The sequence below is a fragment of the Nerophis ophidion genome, linkage group LG27, assembly GCF_033978795.1.
Source record: "Nerophis ophidion isolate RoL-2023_Sa linkage group LG27, RoL_Noph_v1.0, whole genome shotgun sequence".
Taxonomy (NCBI): domain Eukaryota; kingdom Metazoa; phylum Chordata; class Actinopteri; order Syngnathiformes; family Syngnathidae; genus Nerophis; species Nerophis ophidion.
Window position 1 is genome coordinate 8,603,599 of NC_084637.1, and position 17,926 is coordinate 8,621,524.

At 40.1% G+C, this 17,926-nt stretch overlaps 1 protein-coding gene across 1 annotated transcript in view; it reads right to left on the bottom strand.

Moving 5' to 3' along the window:
• Positions 1-3,674: 3,674 nt before the first annotated feature.
• LOC133544466 (carboxy-terminal domain RNA polymerase II polypeptide A small phosphatase 1-like) overlaps positions 3,675-17,926 on the bottom strand; it is a 61,463-nt gene continuing 47,211 nt past the window's right edge. Inside the window, exon 7 of the mRNA XM_061889809.1 lies at positions 3,675-6,323. Coding sequence (XP_061745793.1) covers positions 6,195-6,323 — 129 coding nt within the window. The 3' untranslated portion in view covers positions 3,675-6,194. The remainder of the gene's footprint in view (positions 6,324-17,926) is intronic.

Genomic DNA, 17,926 nt, shown 5'->3' on the forward strand with positions numbered 1-17,926 from the left:
CCGCCGCCATCTTGGGCCGGGCTCCAGCGTGTCCTGCCCCGCTGCTCGTTGGCCGGCTCCGCCTCTTCACAGGCAAAAACACAACCTAAGAGTCAACTACCCTTGCACTAAAGTTCCCGTCTTGCTGGTTGAAGGATCATTCTGAAAAAAGTGTGGGATCCTCCCAGAATTACAAGAGGGCTTGGTTCATGAACCCAAGAAAACCATCAGTAACACACGGGGTCGTTACAGATTGAGATCCTGCGGTCCGATTCAGACAAGAAAGTACATCTGCAGGCCAGTCTGACATACAATCTTGGATGAGAAAGTCCTGACCTCATCCTGAACACTGAACGGGCTTTCAGCATGACAACGATGAAAAAAAAAAAGAGTGTTCTGTACAAGAACTGGAACCTTGTCATTCACAATCCAGTAACGGGGCTTCAACGCTCAAATTGCCAAGCGATAGCCTCAAAATATTCCATATTAGAGGACTGGACCAAAATCATTGTGACCTGTAATACAAAGCCCAAAACTAGTGAAGTTGTCACATTGTGTAAATGGTAAACAAAAACAGAATACAATGATTTGCAAATCCTTTTCAACTTATATTCAATTGAAAAGAATGCAAAGACAACATTTTTAACTGTTGAACAGGAAAACTTTGTTATTTTTTGCAAATATTAGCTCATTTGGAATTTGATGCCTGCGACATGTTTCAAAAAAGCTGGGACAAGTGGCAAAAAAGAAAGTTGAGGAATGCTCATCAAACACTTATTTGGAACATCCCACAGGTGTGCAGGCTAATTGGGAACAGGTGGGTGACCATGATTGGGTTGAAAAGCAGCTTCCCAAAAAAATCATTCACAAACAAGTGAAATGAAGTGAACTATATTTATATAAAGCACTTTTACATAGTGAAACCCAATATCTAAGTTACATTTTCAAACCAGTGTGGGTGGCACTGGGAGCAGGTGGGTAAAGTGTCTTGCCCAAGGACACAACGGCAGTGACTAGGTTGGCAGAAGCGGGGATCGAACCTGGAACCCTCAAGTTGCTGGCAAGGCCACTCTACCAACCGAGCTATACCGCCCCAAGCATGGTGGCGATATAGTGGTGACCCTCGCCCCAAAGATGCAGCGAGGGTCACCACTTTGTGAACAAATTCGTCAGCAAATTGTCCAACAGTTTAAGAACAACATTTCTCAACCAGCTATTCCAAGGAATTCAGGGATTTCTTCATCTACAATCAGTACTTACATCAAAAGGTTCAGAGAATCTGGAGAAACCACTGCACGTAAGCGATGATATCACGGACCTTTGATCCCTCAAGCGGTACTGCATTAAAAAGCGACATTACAATGTAAAGGAAAGCGAAAACCATTTATCAACAACACCCAGAAACGCCGCCGGCTTCGCTAGGGCCTTAGCTCATCTAAGATGTACTGATGCAAAGGGGAAAACCCTCAAGTTGCTGGCACGGCCACTCTACCAACCGAGCTATACCGCCCCAAGCATGGTGGCGGTATAGTGGTGACCCTCGCCCCAAAGATGCTGCGAGGGTCACCACTTTGTGAACAAATGCGTCAGCAAATTGTCCAACAGTTTAAGAACAACATTTCCAAAGAATTCAGGGATTTCACCATCTACAATCCGTACTTACATCAAAAGGTTCAGAGAATCTGGAGAAACCACTGCACGTAAGCGATGATATCACGGACCTTCGATCCCTCAAGTGGTACTGCATTAAAAAGCGACATTAGAATGTAAAGGAAAGCGAAAGCCATTTATCAACAACACCCAGAAACGCCGCCGGCTTCGCTAGGGCCTGAGCTCATCTAAGATGTACTGATGCAAAGTGGAAAACCCTCAAGTTGCTGGCACAGCCACTCTACCAACCGAGCTATACCGCCCCAAGCATGGTGGCGGTATAGTGGTGACCCTCGCCCCAAAGATGCAGCGAGGGTCACCACTTTGTGAACAAATGCGGCAGCAAATTGTCCAACAGTTTAAGAACAACATTTCCAAGGAATTCAGGGATTTCACCATCTACAATCAGTACTTACATCAAAAGGTTCAGAGAATCTGGAGAAATCACTGCACGTAAGCGATGATATCACGGACCTTCGATCCCTCAAGCGGTACTGCATTAAAAAGCGACATTAGAATGTAAAGGAAAGCGAAAGCCATTTATCAACAACACCCAGAAACGCCACCGGCTTCGCTAGGACCTGAGCTCATCTAAGATGTACTGATGCAAAGTGGAAAACCCTCAAGTTGCTGGCACGGCCACTCTACCAACCGAGCTATACCGCCCCAAGCATGGTGGCGGTATAGTGGTGACCCTCGCCCCAAAGATGCAGCGAGGGTCACCACTTTGTGAACAAATGCGGCAGCAAATTGTCCAACAGTTTAAGAACAACATTTCCAAAGAATTCAGGGATTTCACCATCTACAATCAGTACTTACATCAAAAGGTTCAGAGAATCTGGAGAAACCACTGCACGTAAGCGATGATATCACGGACCTTCGATCCCTCAAGCGGCACTGCATTAAAAAGCGACATTAGAATGTAAAGGAAAGCGAAAGCCATTTATCAACAACACCCAGAAACGCCACCGGCTTCTCTAGGGCCTGAGCTCATCTAAGATGTACTGATGCAATGTGGAAAAGTGTTCTGTTGTCTGACGAGTCCACATTTCAAATAGTTTTTTGGAAACTGTGGACGTTGTGTCCTCCAGATCAAAGAGGAAAAGAACCATCCGGATTGTTATAGGCGTAAAGTTCAAAATCCAGCATCTGTGATGGTATGGGGGTGTATTAGTGGCCAAGGCATGGGTAACTTACACATCTGTGAAGGCACTATTAATGCTGAAAGGTACATACAGGTTTTGGAGAAACATATGTTGTCATCTAAGCATTGTTATCATGGACGCCCCTGCTTATTTCAGCAAGACAATGCCAAGCCACGTGTTACAACAGCGTGGCTTCATAGTGAAAGAGTGCGCATTGTCAAGCCTAAAATAATACCACAACAGAGACACTGGACTGTTGAACAACTAAAGCTGTACATCAAGCAAGAATGGGAAATAATTACACCTGAAAAGCTTCCAAAATTGGTCTCCTCAGTTCCCAAACATTTACTGAGTGTTGTTAAAAGGAAAAGGTCATGTGACACAGTGGTAAAAACGCCCCCCGTGCCCACTTTTTTTGCAATGTGTTGCTGCTATTAAATTCTAAGTTAGTGATTTGTGGAAGGGGCGTGGTCCACGTGTCCCCTGTGGGCAGGGCATGCGCAGCAGGTGAGGAGATTTCTCAGCTGGAACGAGTCATCTAATCACCTGTCTCTTTATCAGCAGCGTCGGAGACCATGAGGAGGAGGGGAGTGAGCACTGACGAGGAAGACAAGCCAGAAGAAAGACATTTGCACGGAAGAGCAAAGACATAAAAGACTTGTAACAGCTGGGGTCTGCAGCCTTGATTTAGGCTTATTATTTGCAAAAAAAAAACATTAAATATTCAATATCTAGTCTTTGCAGTCTATTCCATTGAATATAAGTTGAAAAGGATTTGCAAATCATTGTAGTGTTTTTATCCACGAATTACGCAACGCACCAACTTGACTGGTTTTGGGTTTCGTGCAGCATGGACCAACTACAAAAAAACGTTACTTATTCCACTCAATGAAATACGAATGATTTCATAACCTTTATTTGGTGTTTTCTGTTAAATAATCCTGCCATAGAAAACTATGTATGTTATGTATAAGTGGCTATACAACATCAGCAGGTATCAAATACTAATTTGCCCCGCTATATTAATGACACGTTTGCTTTGTTGCTGTGCAAAACACAAATCTACTGAACATGTGAGGTACAGTAGCAGCCCTGTCGTGACTTCAGACAAATTCCTCGTCATAAAAACCCTCCCCGAAAAACAAATTAGAAAATAATTACTGTTAGGTGCCTATAACAGTAATGTTCTATTACTGCAGTCTTCTGCTGGCATTGGACTTGATCATTTGCATACTGGAAAGCTGAGGAATGGCATTGAAAAGTGAAAAAAAAATAATCACTATTTAGGAAAAAAAAAAGAGGATATGCTTGGGTTTTGATTGCCAGGATCTTCTTAAAACATGAATACTGTCCCAGAAAAACCATAATAAAATGAGTTGAATGATCATCCCTGCTTTTCTTCAAAAGCAGTCTTTCGAGGCCACACTGCTTGGGTCAACTCATATCTGGAATTGTTCAATTCCACCTTAAAGGCCTACTGAAATAAGATTTTGTTATTCAAACGCTCCATTCTATGTGTCATACTTGATCATTTCGCGATATTGCCATATTTTTGCTGAAAGGATTTAGTAGAGAACATCGACTATAAAGTTCGCAACTTTTGATCGCTAATAAAAAAACCTTGCCTGTACCGGAAGTAGCAGACGATGTGCGCGTGACGTCACGGGTTGTGTAGCTCCTCACATCTGAACATTGTTTACAATCATGGCCACCAGCAGCTAGAGCGATTCGGACCGAGAAATTGACAATTTCCACATTAATTTGAGCGAGGATGAAAGATTCGTGGATGAGGAAAGTGAGAGTGAAGGACTAGAGTAAAAACAAAAAAGACGAGGGCAGTGGGAGCGATTCAGATGTTATTAGACACATTTACTAGGAAAATCCCTTATCTGCTTATTGTGTGTTTTAATGAGATTCTACAGTCGTACCTGTACAACCTGAAGGACGGAGGGGTGTGGTGACCACCAGAGTCTCTGAGGGAAGCCACGTTTCTCGTCGAGGCGAAGGCAACCAGGCTGAGATTTTTTTTTTTTTTTCCCCCTCCTCTGCGGTGTAAGTATCCGACGGTCGGGGGCGGCCGGTGGGAGGAGGCAAGGGAGTCCGCAGCTGCAGGAGGAACGACGCAAGCTCTCCGCTCATGTCTACGGTAAGAGCCGACTTATTACAACAATTTTCTCACTGAAACCATGTTCGCTTGACCGCTCTGTTCCACAGTAAAGCTTCACCGTCATCTTTCAGGAATGTAAACAATGAAACACGACGTCCCACTGGGGTGAGTTTTTCCTTGCCTTTATGTGGGCCCTACCGAGGATGTCGTTGTGGTTTGTGCAGTCCTTTGAGGCACTTGTGATTTAGGGCTATATAAATAAACATTGATTTATTGAACAAGGAAACACCGGCTGTGTTTGTGTTGCTATAGGCGGCCGCAATACACCGCTTCCCACCTACAGCTTTCTTCTTTGACGTCTCCATTATTAATTGAACAAATTACAAAAGATTCAGCAACTCAGACGTCCAGAATACTGTGGAATTATGCGTTTAAAGGATAATTCTGCTACAATCCGAGACGTCACTGACGTTTTCAACAGGATATTTCGCGCGAAATTTAAAATTGCAATTTAGTAAACTAAACAGGCCGTATTGGCATGTGTTGCAATGTTAATATTTCATCATTGATATATAAACTATCAGACTGCGTGGTGGGTAGTAGTGGGTTTCAGTAGGCCTTTAAGAACAAGTCAGTACGATTTTTGTTCCTACATTTGCAACACCGCTTAGTCATTTAAAAAAAATCAACAAAATGAATCCAGATGGGTTTTAGAGTGGATTGTTGCTTTAAATAGAGAAACACTTGCAACCTTTGCATGAGTTTCCAGCCTATGTGTACCGTTTCGGGAATAAAAGAGAAAAAAAGACGACGTGCTTAGCGACCTGACGGACTTATTGACGTTCTGCACTTCCTATGCTCCTCTTAAGAATTCAAGTTTCGCTCAAAAGGTGGAAGTGAGCCAGTCCAACGCAACCGAGTTTACAGCAAGTGTGACATTTGACCTCTGTGGCACGGCAGGTGTGGCTAAAATATTTGTTTTTGTAGCAAAGTTTAAAAAAGGCACATTCTGGATGCCAGCTGACAGAACAATGGAGTCCTCGGAATTGCCCGCGAAAAAAGGCAAAAAAAAAAAAAAAAAGTCCTTAAAAATCCACGCAGGTGTCGCTTCCTGAGCTGAGGAATGGGAAGGCTGATGTAGAGCGCGTTTCCTGCTCGACCAGGAGGTGGCGGCGCCAACAATACGGAAGACTTCCTGGCATGGGAAGAGTCTCAGTCTGGGTGGGGACCCTCACTGATGGGACTTTGATTGTGTCGGATTTACATGCTGGTTTTGTTCGATGTGTATTTTTTTTTTTTCCTTCTTAATTCTGTTAGCTTGTGGCCCCTTGGTGCTTGAGGACTGTGTAGACGTTGTCCACTTTGCTTAGCCGCTCGAAGAAAGGGATGAGGTCCAGCAGCTCGGTGTCGGACATGTCATCGAACCACGAGGCCACGGGCACCTGGGGATGACCACACAATCTGTCAACCGGCGAGACAGGATAAAGGATGCGCTTGTTAAACCTATTTTTTTATGGGTGTCCCCATTTTACACTTCCAATACCAAACCGATATTGGAGCCCTGAGTAGTGTGAAGTGAATTATATTTACAGTGGGGCAAAGAACTATTTAGTCAGTCACCGATTGTGCAAGTTCTCCCACTTAAAATGAGGACAGAGGTCTGTAATTTTCATCATAGGTACATTTCAACTGTGAGAGACAGAATGTGGAAAAAAAAAAACAATTCACATTGTAGGAATTTTAAAGGGGAACATTATCACCAGACCTATGTAAACGTCAATATATACCTTAATGTTGCAGAAAAAAAGACCATATGTTTTTTTAACCGATTTCCGATCTCTAAAAGGTTGAATTTGTCGATTTAAACGCCTTTCAATTATTTTGCTAGTTTCTATGCTAAGCTCCTTTTGTTTTCCGGCTCCCATGCTAGCTCTTTTAGTTTGTTATCCACCTTGTGGGCGCTTTTTGTTTCACCCCTTTTGTTTGGTGTTTTATTAAACCAATGCCTGCCTCCTATTCTGCAACTTCGGGTTCGTCAACAATTAACTTTGACACTATACGTGTTAAACATTCTTGTATTATTATTAAACACCATTACCTTGTTAAAGGGGAACATTATCACCAGACCTATGTAAGCGTCAATATATACCTTGATGGTGCAGAAAAAAGACCATATGTTTTTTTAACCGATTTCCGATCTCTAAAAGGTTGAATTTGTCGATGTAAACGCCTTTCAATTGTTCGCTCACCTTTCGCCCGTGACGTTACAATAGGAAGCAATCCACCATTTTCGCTGTTTCCCCTCAGCTGCGGCTGATTGGCACCTGACCGCTTCTATTTGATCCTGTTTTGTCCTCCAGTCCAGTGCTGGATTATTGTCATCTATTGTCGATTTGTGTCATGCCATGTCGTGTCATGTCTTTGCGGCATAGCGGTAAGCTATATTCGTTAGATGTTTGTAGCTTACTGTTTTTTGTTCCCTGCTTCCAGTTTGTTTTCATATTACAAGTACGACTTCTATTTTCCTGCTCGCTACCCGCCAGCTTCCACGCTAGGCCCTTTTGTTTTTGCTAGTTTCTATGCTAAGCTCCTTTTGTTTTCCAGCTCCCATGCTAGCTCTTTTAGTTTGTTATCCGCCTTGTGTGCGCTTTTTGTTTTACCCCTTTTGTTTGGTGTTTTATCAAAACCAATCCCTGCCTCCTATTCTGCATCTTGGGGTTCGTCAACAATTAACTTTGACACTATACGTGTTAAACATTCTTGTATTATCATTAAAAACCATTAACTTGTTAAAGGGGAACATTATCACCAGACCTATGTAAGCGTCAATATATACCTTGATGGTGCAGAAAAAAAGACCATGTGTTTTTTTAACCGATTTCCGATCTCTAAAAGGTTGAATTTGTCGATGTAAACGCCTTTCAATTGTTCGCTCACCTTTCGCCCGTGACGTTACAATAGGAAGCAATCCACCATTTTCGCTGTTTCCCCTCAGCTGCGGCTGATTGGCACCTGACCGCTTCTATTTGATCCTGTTTTGTCCTCCAGTCCAGTGCTGGATTATTGTCATCTATTGTCGCTTTGTGTCGTGCCGTGACGTGTCATGCCTTTGCAGCATAGCGGTAAGCTATATTCGTTAGATGTTTGTAGCTTACTGTTTTTTGTTCCCTGCTTCCAGTTTGTTTTCATATTACAAGTACGACTTCTATTTTCCTGCTCGCTACCCGCCAGCTTCCACGCTAGGCCCTTTGGTTTTTGCTAGTTTCTATGCTAAGCTCCATTTGTTTTCCAGCTCCCATGCTAGCTCTTTTAGTTTGTTATCCGCCTTGTGTGCGCTTTTTGTTTTACCCCTTTTGTTTGGTGTTTTATTAAACCATGTTTCCTTACTCAATCCCTGCTTCCTATTCTGCATCTTGGGGTTCGTCAACAATTAACTTTGACACTATACGTGTTAAACATTCTTGTATTATCATTAAACACCATTAACTTGTTAAAGGGGAACATTATCACCAGACATCTGTAAGCGTCAATATATACCTTGATGTTGCAGAAAAAAGACCATGTGTTTTTTTTAACCGATTTCCGATCTCTAAAAGGTTGAATTTGTCGATTTAAACGCCTTTCAATTATTTTGCTAGTTTCTATGCTAAGCTCCGTTTGTTTTCCAGCTCCCATGCTAGCTCTTTTAGTTTGTTATCCGCCTTGTGTGCGCTTTTTGTTTTACCCCTTTTGTTTGGTGTTTTATTAAACCAATGCCTGCCTCCTATTCTGCAACTTGGGGCTCGCCAACAATTAACTTTGACACTATACGTGTTAAACATTCTTGTATTATCGTTAAACACCATTAACTTGTTAAAGGGGAACATTATCACCAGACCCATGTAAGCGTCAATATATACCTTGATGGTGCAGAAAAAAAGACCATATGTTTTTTTAACAGATTTCCGATCTCTAAAAGGTTGAATTTGTCGATTTAAACGCCTTTCAATTGTTTTGCTAGTTTCTATGCTAAGCTCCTTTTGTTTTCCAGCAACCATGCTAGCTCATTTAGTTTGTTATCCGCCTTGTAAGCGCTTTTTGTTTTACCCCTTTTGTTTGGTGTTTTATTAAACCAATGCCTGCCTCCTATTCTGCAACTTGGGGTTCGTCAACAATTAACTTTGACACTATACGTGTTAAACATTCTTGTATTATCGTTAAACACCATTACCTTGTTAAAGGGGAACATTATCACCAGACCTATGTAAGCGTCAATATATACCTTGATGTTGCAGAAAAAAAGACCATGTGTTTTTTTAACCGATTTCCGATCTCTAAAAGGTTGAATTTGTCGATTTATACGCCTTTCAATTGTTTTGCTAGTTTCTATGCTAAGCTCCTTTTGTTTTCCAGCTCCCATGCTAGCTCTTTTAGTTTGTTATCCACCTTGTGTGCGCTTTTTGTTTCACCCCTTTTGTTTGGTGTTTTATTAAACCATGTTTCCTTACTCAATGCCTGCCTCCTATTCTGCAACTTGGGGTTCGTCAACAATTAACTTTGACACTATACGTGTTATACATTCTTGTATTATCGTTAAACACCATTAACTTGTTAAAGGGGAACATTATCACCAGACCTATGTAAGCGTCAATATATACCTTAATGTTGCAGAAAAAAAGACCATATGTTTTTTTAATCGATTTCCCATCTCTAAAAGGTTGAATTTGTCGATTTAAACGCCTTTCAATTGTTTTGCTAGTTTCTATGCTAAGCTCCTTTTGTTTTCCAGCTCCCATGCTAGCTCTTTTAGTTTGTTATGCGCCTCGTGTGCGCTTTTTGTTTTACCCCTTTTGTTTGGTGTTTTATTCAACCATGTTTCCTTACTCGATGCCTGCCTCCTATTCTGAATCTTGGGGTTCGTCAACAATTAACTTTGACACTATACGTGTTAAACATTCTTGTATTATCATTAAACACCATTAACTTGTTAAAGGGGAACATTATCACCAGACCCATGTAAGCGTCAATACATACCTTGATGTTGCAGAAAAAAGACCATGTGTTTTTTTAACCGATTTCCGATCTCTAAAAGGTTGAATTTGTCGATTTAAACGCCTTTCAATTGTTTTGCTAGTTTCTATGCTAAGCTCCTTTTGTTTTCCAGCTCCCAAGCTAGCTCTTTTAGTTTGTTATCCGCCTTGTGTGCGCTTTTTGTTTTACCCCTTTTGTTTGGTGTTTTATTAAACCAATGCCTGCCTCCTATTCTGCAACTTGGGGTTCGCCAACAATTAACTTTGACACTATACGTGTTAAACATTCTTGTATTATCGTTAAACACCATTAACTTGTTAAAGGGGAACATTATCTCCAGACCTATGTAAGCGTCAATATATACCTTAATGTTGCAGAAAAAAAGACCATATGTTTTTTTAACCGATTTCCCATCTCTAAAAGGTTGAATTTGTCGATTTAAACGCCTTTCAATTGTTTTGCTAGTTTCTATGCTAAGCTCCTTTTGTTTTCCAGCTCCCATGCTAGCTCTTTTAGTTTGTTATCCGCCTTGTGTGCGCTTTTTGTTTAACCCCTTTTGTTTGGTGTTTTATTAAACCATGTTTCCTTACTCAATGCCTGCCTCCTATTCTGCAACTTGAGGTTCGTCAACAATTAACTTTGACACTATACGTGTTAAACAGAAAAAAAGACCATATGTTTTTTTTAACCGATTTCCGATTTCTAAAAGGTTGAATTTGTCGATTTAAACGCCTTTCAATTGTTCGCTCACCTTTCGCCCGTGACGTTACAATAGGAAACAATCCACCATTTTCGCTGTTTCCCCTCAGCTGCGGCTGATTGGCACCTGACCGCTTCTATTTGATCCTGTTTTGTCCTCCAGCCCAGTGCTGGATTATTGTCATCTATTGTCGCTTTGTGTCGTGCCGTGTCGTGTCATCTCTTTGCAGCATAGCGGTAAGCTATATTCGTTAGATGTTTGTAGCTTACTGTTTTTTGTTCCCTGCTTCCAGTTTGTTTTCATATTACAAGTACGACTTCTATTTTCCTGATCGCTACCCGCCAGCTTCCACGCTAGGCCCTTTTGTTTTCGCTAGTTTCTATGCTAAGCTCCTTTTGTTTTCCAGCTTCCATGCTAGCTCTTTTAGTTTGTTATCCGCCTTGTGTGCGCTTTTTGTTTTACCCTTTTTGTTTGGTGTTTTATTAAACCATGTTTCCTTACTCAATGCCTGCCTCCTATTCTGCATCTTGGGGTTTGTCAACAATTAACTTTGACACTATACGTGTTAAACATTCTTGTATTATCGTTAAACACCATTACCTTGTTAAAGGGGAACATTATCACCAGACCTATGTAAGTGTCAATATATACCTTGATGTTGCAGAAAAAAAGACCATTTGTTTTTTTAACCGATTTCCGATTTCTAAAAGGTTGAATTTGTTGATTTAAACGCCTTTCAATTGTTTTGCTAGTTTCTATGCTAAGCTCCTTTTGTTTTCCAGCTCCCATGCTAGCTCTTTTAGTTTGTTATCCGCCTTGTGTGCGCTTTTTGTTTTACCCCTTTTGTTTGGTGTTTTATTAAACCATGTTTCCTTACTCAATGCCTGCCTCCTATTCTGCATCTTGGGGTTCGTCAACAATTAACTTTGACACTATACGTGTTAAACATTCTTGTATTATCGTTAAACACCATTAACTTGTTAAAGGGGAACATTATCACCAGACCTATGTAAGCGTCAATATATACCTTGATGTTGCAGAAAAAAAGACCATATGTTTTTTTAACCGATTTCCGAACTCTAAAAGGTTGAATATGTCGATTTAAACGCCTTTCAATTGTTCGCTGTCGGAGCGATGACCTTCCGCCCGTGACGTTACAATAGGAAGCAATCCACCATTTTCGCTGTTTCACCTCACCTGCGGCTGATTGGCACCTGACCGCTTCTATTTGATCCTGTTTTGTCCTCCAGTCCAGTGCTGGATTATTGTCATCTATTGTCGCTTTTTGTCGTGCCGTGTCGTGTCATGTCTTTGCGGCATAACGGTAAGCTATATTTGTTAGATGTTTGTAGCTTACTGTTTTTTGTTCCCTCCTTCCAGTTTGTTTTCATATTACAAGTACAACTTCTATTTTCCTGCTCGCTACCCGCCAGCTTCCACGCTAGGCCCTTTGGTTTTTGCTAGTTTCTATGCTAAGCTCCTTTTGTTTTCCAGCTCCCATGCTAGCTCTTTTAGTTTGTTATCCGCCTTGTGTGCGCTTTTTGTTTCACCCCTTTTGTTTGGTGTTTTATTAAACCATGTTTCCTTACTCAATGCCTGCCTCCTATTCTGCATCTTGGGGTTTGTCAACAATTAACTTTGACACTATACGTGTTAAACATTCTTGTATTATCGTTAAACACCATTACCTTGTTAAAGGGGAACATTATCACCAGACCTATGTAAGCGTCAATATATACCTTGATGTTGCAGAAAAAAAGACCATGTGTTTTTTTAACCGATTTCCGATCCCTAAAAGGTTGAATTTGTCGATTTAAACGCCTTTCAATTGTTTTGCTAGTTTCTATGCTAAGCTCCTTTTGTTTTCCAGCTCCCATGCTAGCTCTTTTAGTTTGTTATCCGCCTTGTGTGCGCTTTTTGTTTTACCCCTTTTGTTTGGTGTTTCATTAAACCATGTTTCCTTACTCAATGCCTGTCTCCTATTCTGCATCTTGGGGTTCGTCAACAATTAACTTTGACACTATACATGTTAAACATTCTTGTATTATCATTAAACACCATTAACTTGTTAAAGGGGAACATTATCACCAGACCTATGTAAGCGTCAATATATACCTTGATGTTGCAGAAAAAAGACCATATGTTTTTTTAACCGATTTCCGAACTCTAAAAGGGTGAATTTGTCGATTTAAACGCCTTTCAATTGTCGGAGCGATGACCTTTCACCCGTGACATCACAACATGAAGCAATCCGGCATTTTCTCAAACACATTACACACACAAGTCAAATCAGCTCTGTTATTTTCCGTTTTTTCGACTGTTTTCCGTACCTTGGAGACATCATGCCTGGTCGGTGTGTTGTCGGAGGGTGTAACAACACGATCAGGGACGGTTTCAAGTTGTTTTACATGGAGTGTGCATCGATTATCACGGCACGCTGATCGATGCTAACATGGCAGAAATGGCAAGAATGTGTGGATATCCTGCGACACTCAAAGCAGATGCATTTCCAACGATAAAGTCAACAAAATCACAAAGGTGAGTTTTGTTGATCTTATTGACTTATGTGCTAATCGGACATATTTGGTCACGGCATGACTGCCAGCTAATCGATGCTAACATGCTATATTTACATTTGTAGCTATATTTAATGCCAAACAAACATTTACCAATCGACTGATTTAAGTTGCTCCAGTGGTCAAAAGATGCAATCGGTGGTTAGAAGGCGATCGCCGAATAGCTTCAATAGCTATTCGCTCAATAGCTTCAGTTTCTTCTTCAATTTTGTTTTCTCCATCTGCCTCCACACTCCAACCATCCGTTTTAATACATGCGTAATCTTTTGAATCGCTTAAGCCGCTGAAATCCGAGTCTGAACCCGAGCTAATGTCGCTATATCTTGCTGTTCTATCCGCCATGTTTGTTTGTATTGGCATCACTATGTGACATCCAGGAAAATGGACGGTGGATTTAGAGATAGCGAAAATCAGGCACTTTAAAGCCTCTTTTCAGGATATTCCATGATGGGTAAAATTTAAAAACAACTTTAAAAAATAAATTAAACCACTGGGAACTGATTTTTATTGGTTTTAAGCCTTCTGAAATTGTGATAATGTTCCCCTTTAAAGAATTTATTTGTAAATGATGGTGGAAAACAAGTATTTGGTCAACCATTCAAAGCTCTCACTGATGGAAGGAGGTTTTGGCTCAAAATCTCACGATACATGGCCCCATTCATTCTTTCCTAAACACGGATCAATCGTCCTGTCCCCTTAGCGGAAAAACAGCCAAAAAGCATGAAGTTTTCACCCCCATGCTTCACAGTAGGTATGGTGTTCTTGGGATGCAACTCAGTATTCTTGTTCGTCCAAACACGACGAGTTGAGTTTATACCAAAAAGTTCTATTTTGGTTTCATCTGACCACATGACATTCTCCCAATCTTCTGCTGTAACATCCATGTATCTATTTTGATATAAACTCAACTCGTCGTGTTTGGAGGAAGAAGAATACTGAGTTGCATCCCAAGAACACTACACCTACTGTGAAGCATGGGGGTGGAAACATCATGTTTTGGGGCTGTTTTTCTGCTAAGGGGACAGGACGATTGATCCGTGTTAAGGAAAGAATGAATGGGGCCATGTATCGTGAGATTTTGAGCCAAAACCTCCTTCCGTCAGTGAGAGCTTTGAATGGTTGACCAAATACTTATTTTCCACCATAATTTACAAATAAATTCTTTAAAATTCCTACAGTGTGAATTACTGGATTATTTTTTCACATTCTGTCTCTCACAGTGGAAGTGTACCTATTATAAAAATTACAGACCTCTGTCATCATTTTAAGTGGGAGAACTTGCACAATCGCTGGCTGACTAAATACTTTTTTGCCCCACTGTATATAGCGATTTTCTCTAGTGATTCAAAGCGCTTTTACATAGTGAAACCAGATATCTAATACAGGTTTCGCTGCCAATGGGGGCAGTGTAGCGTACCTAGATGAAACACATATTTTGCACAATCAGCCTTTTCATATAAAGCCATAAAGCAGGGGTGTCCAAACTTTTTCCACTGAGGACCGCACACGGAAAAATTAAAGCATGAGGGGGCCATTTTGATGTTTTTCATTTTTAAACCATAAAAAAATATATGTATTTATTAAATGTATTTTACCTTTAGGGGTCCCGGGGACCATAAAAGGTCTTAGTTATTAAAATGTTAAGTCAAATTTTTATTATTTTTAATTTAACGTTTACAGTAAATCTCTATATAAACTAAAAAAAAAAAAAAAAAGGTTTTATGGTTTTTCTGTCAAACACATCTTTGTTTTTTTAATAGTAAAACTGAAATATGCAGTATTTAGTAATTAGAGCCCTGAAAGATCAATAATGCAGGACCCCATTGATTTTAATTATTTAATATTTTTGAGTAATCACAGTGAAAAGATAATTAAAATACCACTAAATATATTTGGGATCCAAAAGATGCCCCACTCATAAAGTGAAACATTAGTTTTTTAAAACATTTTTTTTACTTTCAACACTTACATTACGAGAATAACTTCAGATATATCTGTCAATGTTACGTTTAAACTGTTATTTTGCTTGTTTTATGCTATTTTGTCAGAGAAAACTTTGTTTTTATATGGCAAATACACAATATGTGCAATATTTACCACATGAAATATTTTAAAGTGAAATATTTGAACTAATTGTAGCTTTGAAAATAATTCATTATAACATGGATTTTTTTGTCATTATTTTATGGCAAAAAAAATCAAAAATAAAGAAAGACAAAAGGAAAAAAACATCCTGCATGGCAGCTTTGTGTCAACATTGCAACTTTTTCTAGAAAGATTTCACCTCATTCTGATATTTTTTAAGTTCTCTTTTACTTTTGCAATAGCATTTCCAGAATGTGTGGCGGGCCGGTAAACAATTAGCTGCGGGCCGCAAATGGCCCCCGGGCCGTACTTTGGACACCCCTGCCATAAAGGAATGGAAAAACCTCACAACAAACTTGAAAAGTTTAACAGATTACTCTTCATTTACAATTGAAGTTAAAAAATGGCTTTGGAGGAATCAAAGCTGCTCACACGGTCACTAAGGTGGACACTATGTTTGGCAGATCAACTTAAAGTGTATTATATTTATCCAAGACAGCATTTTTGTTGTAAATTGAGAGGTGTGTCTGTTAAAATCATGGTTGTTTTTACAAATGATGACAGATTTGAAGAAGAGCATGTATTGTCTTTGTGTGATGATGTAAATGAGATGTGGTTGTATTGTATATTAAGTATGTGTCCATGAAAGGCCATTTTATGACTTTTCTTAAATTGATTACATGATAAGGTATGATTTTATTGTCATGTTTTTTTTTTGCATGATTGTTGTATCCCTTTACTTTAGGTAGCCAGGGACTGCGGATGGAAATGACCTATTTAGCTATAATCTGGTACAGAAAATATCTGTCTTTGAGCTTAATGGTTCTGTGCATTTTCCCTTCAAATAAAGACTAAACTAACAAGTTGCATTTAAACCAGTGTGGTTGGCACTGGGAGTAGGTGGGTAAAGTGTTTTGCCCAAGGATGGCGGAAGTGGGGATCAAACCTGAAACCCTCAAGTGGCTGGCACGGCCACTCTATCACCCGACCTATATCACTGATACCGATATTAATCGGACACATTTATAGTGAATACTTTTGTTATTTTGTAGTGTGTAATGTCAGAAAAGGCTTGGTCAAGCAAAATTACTCAAAAAACAATATCTATAAAAAAATACCAACCTCTTTATTATTAACAAACTGGAGTGTAGGCATGCCATCTTTAAATTGATGTGGTAATTTGTTTTTGGTGACACCTGGTGGCCACTATCATTCCTTCATGTGGCTGTACATTAAATCAGGCGGACAAGTTTGTTTAAATCAGGGGTGCCCATTACGTCGATCGCGAGCTACCAGTCGACCGCGGGGGGTGTGTCAGTCGATCACGAGCCAGGCTTTTAAAAAAATAGACCTAAAAATTAGTGATCATCAATCTTCACCAAGACGTCACTTAAATGACATTCACGGTACCGGAGGGTCTTGTGAGATGACGCTGGCTGCTGCAAGATCATTATTATTAAAATATGACCAAGAGGAAGGCGAGAAACACTTTTTATTTCAACAGACTCTCGCGCCGTACCTTCCGTCAAAACTCTAAAGGCCGACTGCACATTTCCTATCTTCACAATAAAAGCCCTGCTTCATGCTGCCTGCGCTAACTAAATACAGAGTCTCGGAAAACTGGCGTGCACAAGCGATCCCTCAGAAAGCTGGCGTGCACATCACTTGTGCACGCCAGCTTTCCTAGACTCTTATTTTGTTAGCGCAGGCAGCATGAAGCAGGGCTTTTATTGTGAAGATAGGAGATGTGCAGTCGGCCTTTAGAGTTTTGACGGAAGGGACGGCGCGAAAGTCTGTTGAAATAAAAAGTGTTTCTCGCCTTCCTCTCTGTTATTTTTTCATAATAATGAACTGGCAGCAGCCAGCGTCATCTCACAAGACCCTCGGGTGCCGTGAATGTCAATCAAGCAAGCTACGGAATTTGCCGCCAATGTTTTTCTTTTAAAGTGTATGGAAGCTGGATGAATTAGATGCCAAAAACCAACCACTTTCATGTGGTATTGTACAGAAAGGACAACTTTTTTTCTCCTCCATTTGAAAATGTGGGCCTTATCATCATTACTGTCTGATTCCAATCAATGCAAGTCATCAGAATCAGGTAATACACCAACTTATATTCTTGTCTTCGTGAAAGAAAGACATCTATATGTGTTACACATGCTTGTATTATCATTAAACACATTTAACTTGTTTACAAAAATGTCTCGTTCATAAATAAATAAATATAAATTATATATATAAATGAGGTAGATCCCCTCGAGTTGGTCAATTGAAAATTAGCTCGCCTGCACAAAAAGTGTGGGCACCCCTGGTCTAAATGTTATATTTTGTATACTTTTTTTATGTTGAAAAATGTGTTTTAAGATGCAATATTGTTCACTCACGAATGTCTCGCTTGTGTGCTTAGCTGTTGTGTAGCTGCAAGCTCCTAGTAGCCTCCAGTCTCTTATGTTTACCTTTTAAAAATGACTTGACTAAAATACTGTAAATTGAGGACTTTTTTCCCTTCACTTTGAGCTCATGAAAAGGCGCGGTTTACTTATGGATTTTTTTCTGCTGTTGACAGTATTCAAAATAATTGTTGTTGTTTTTTAAAACTTCCTACTCCTTTTCGAACATGTTGAATAGACAAACTGGAAATTGTGATGTATCATGTTGTATGCATGCATGTTAG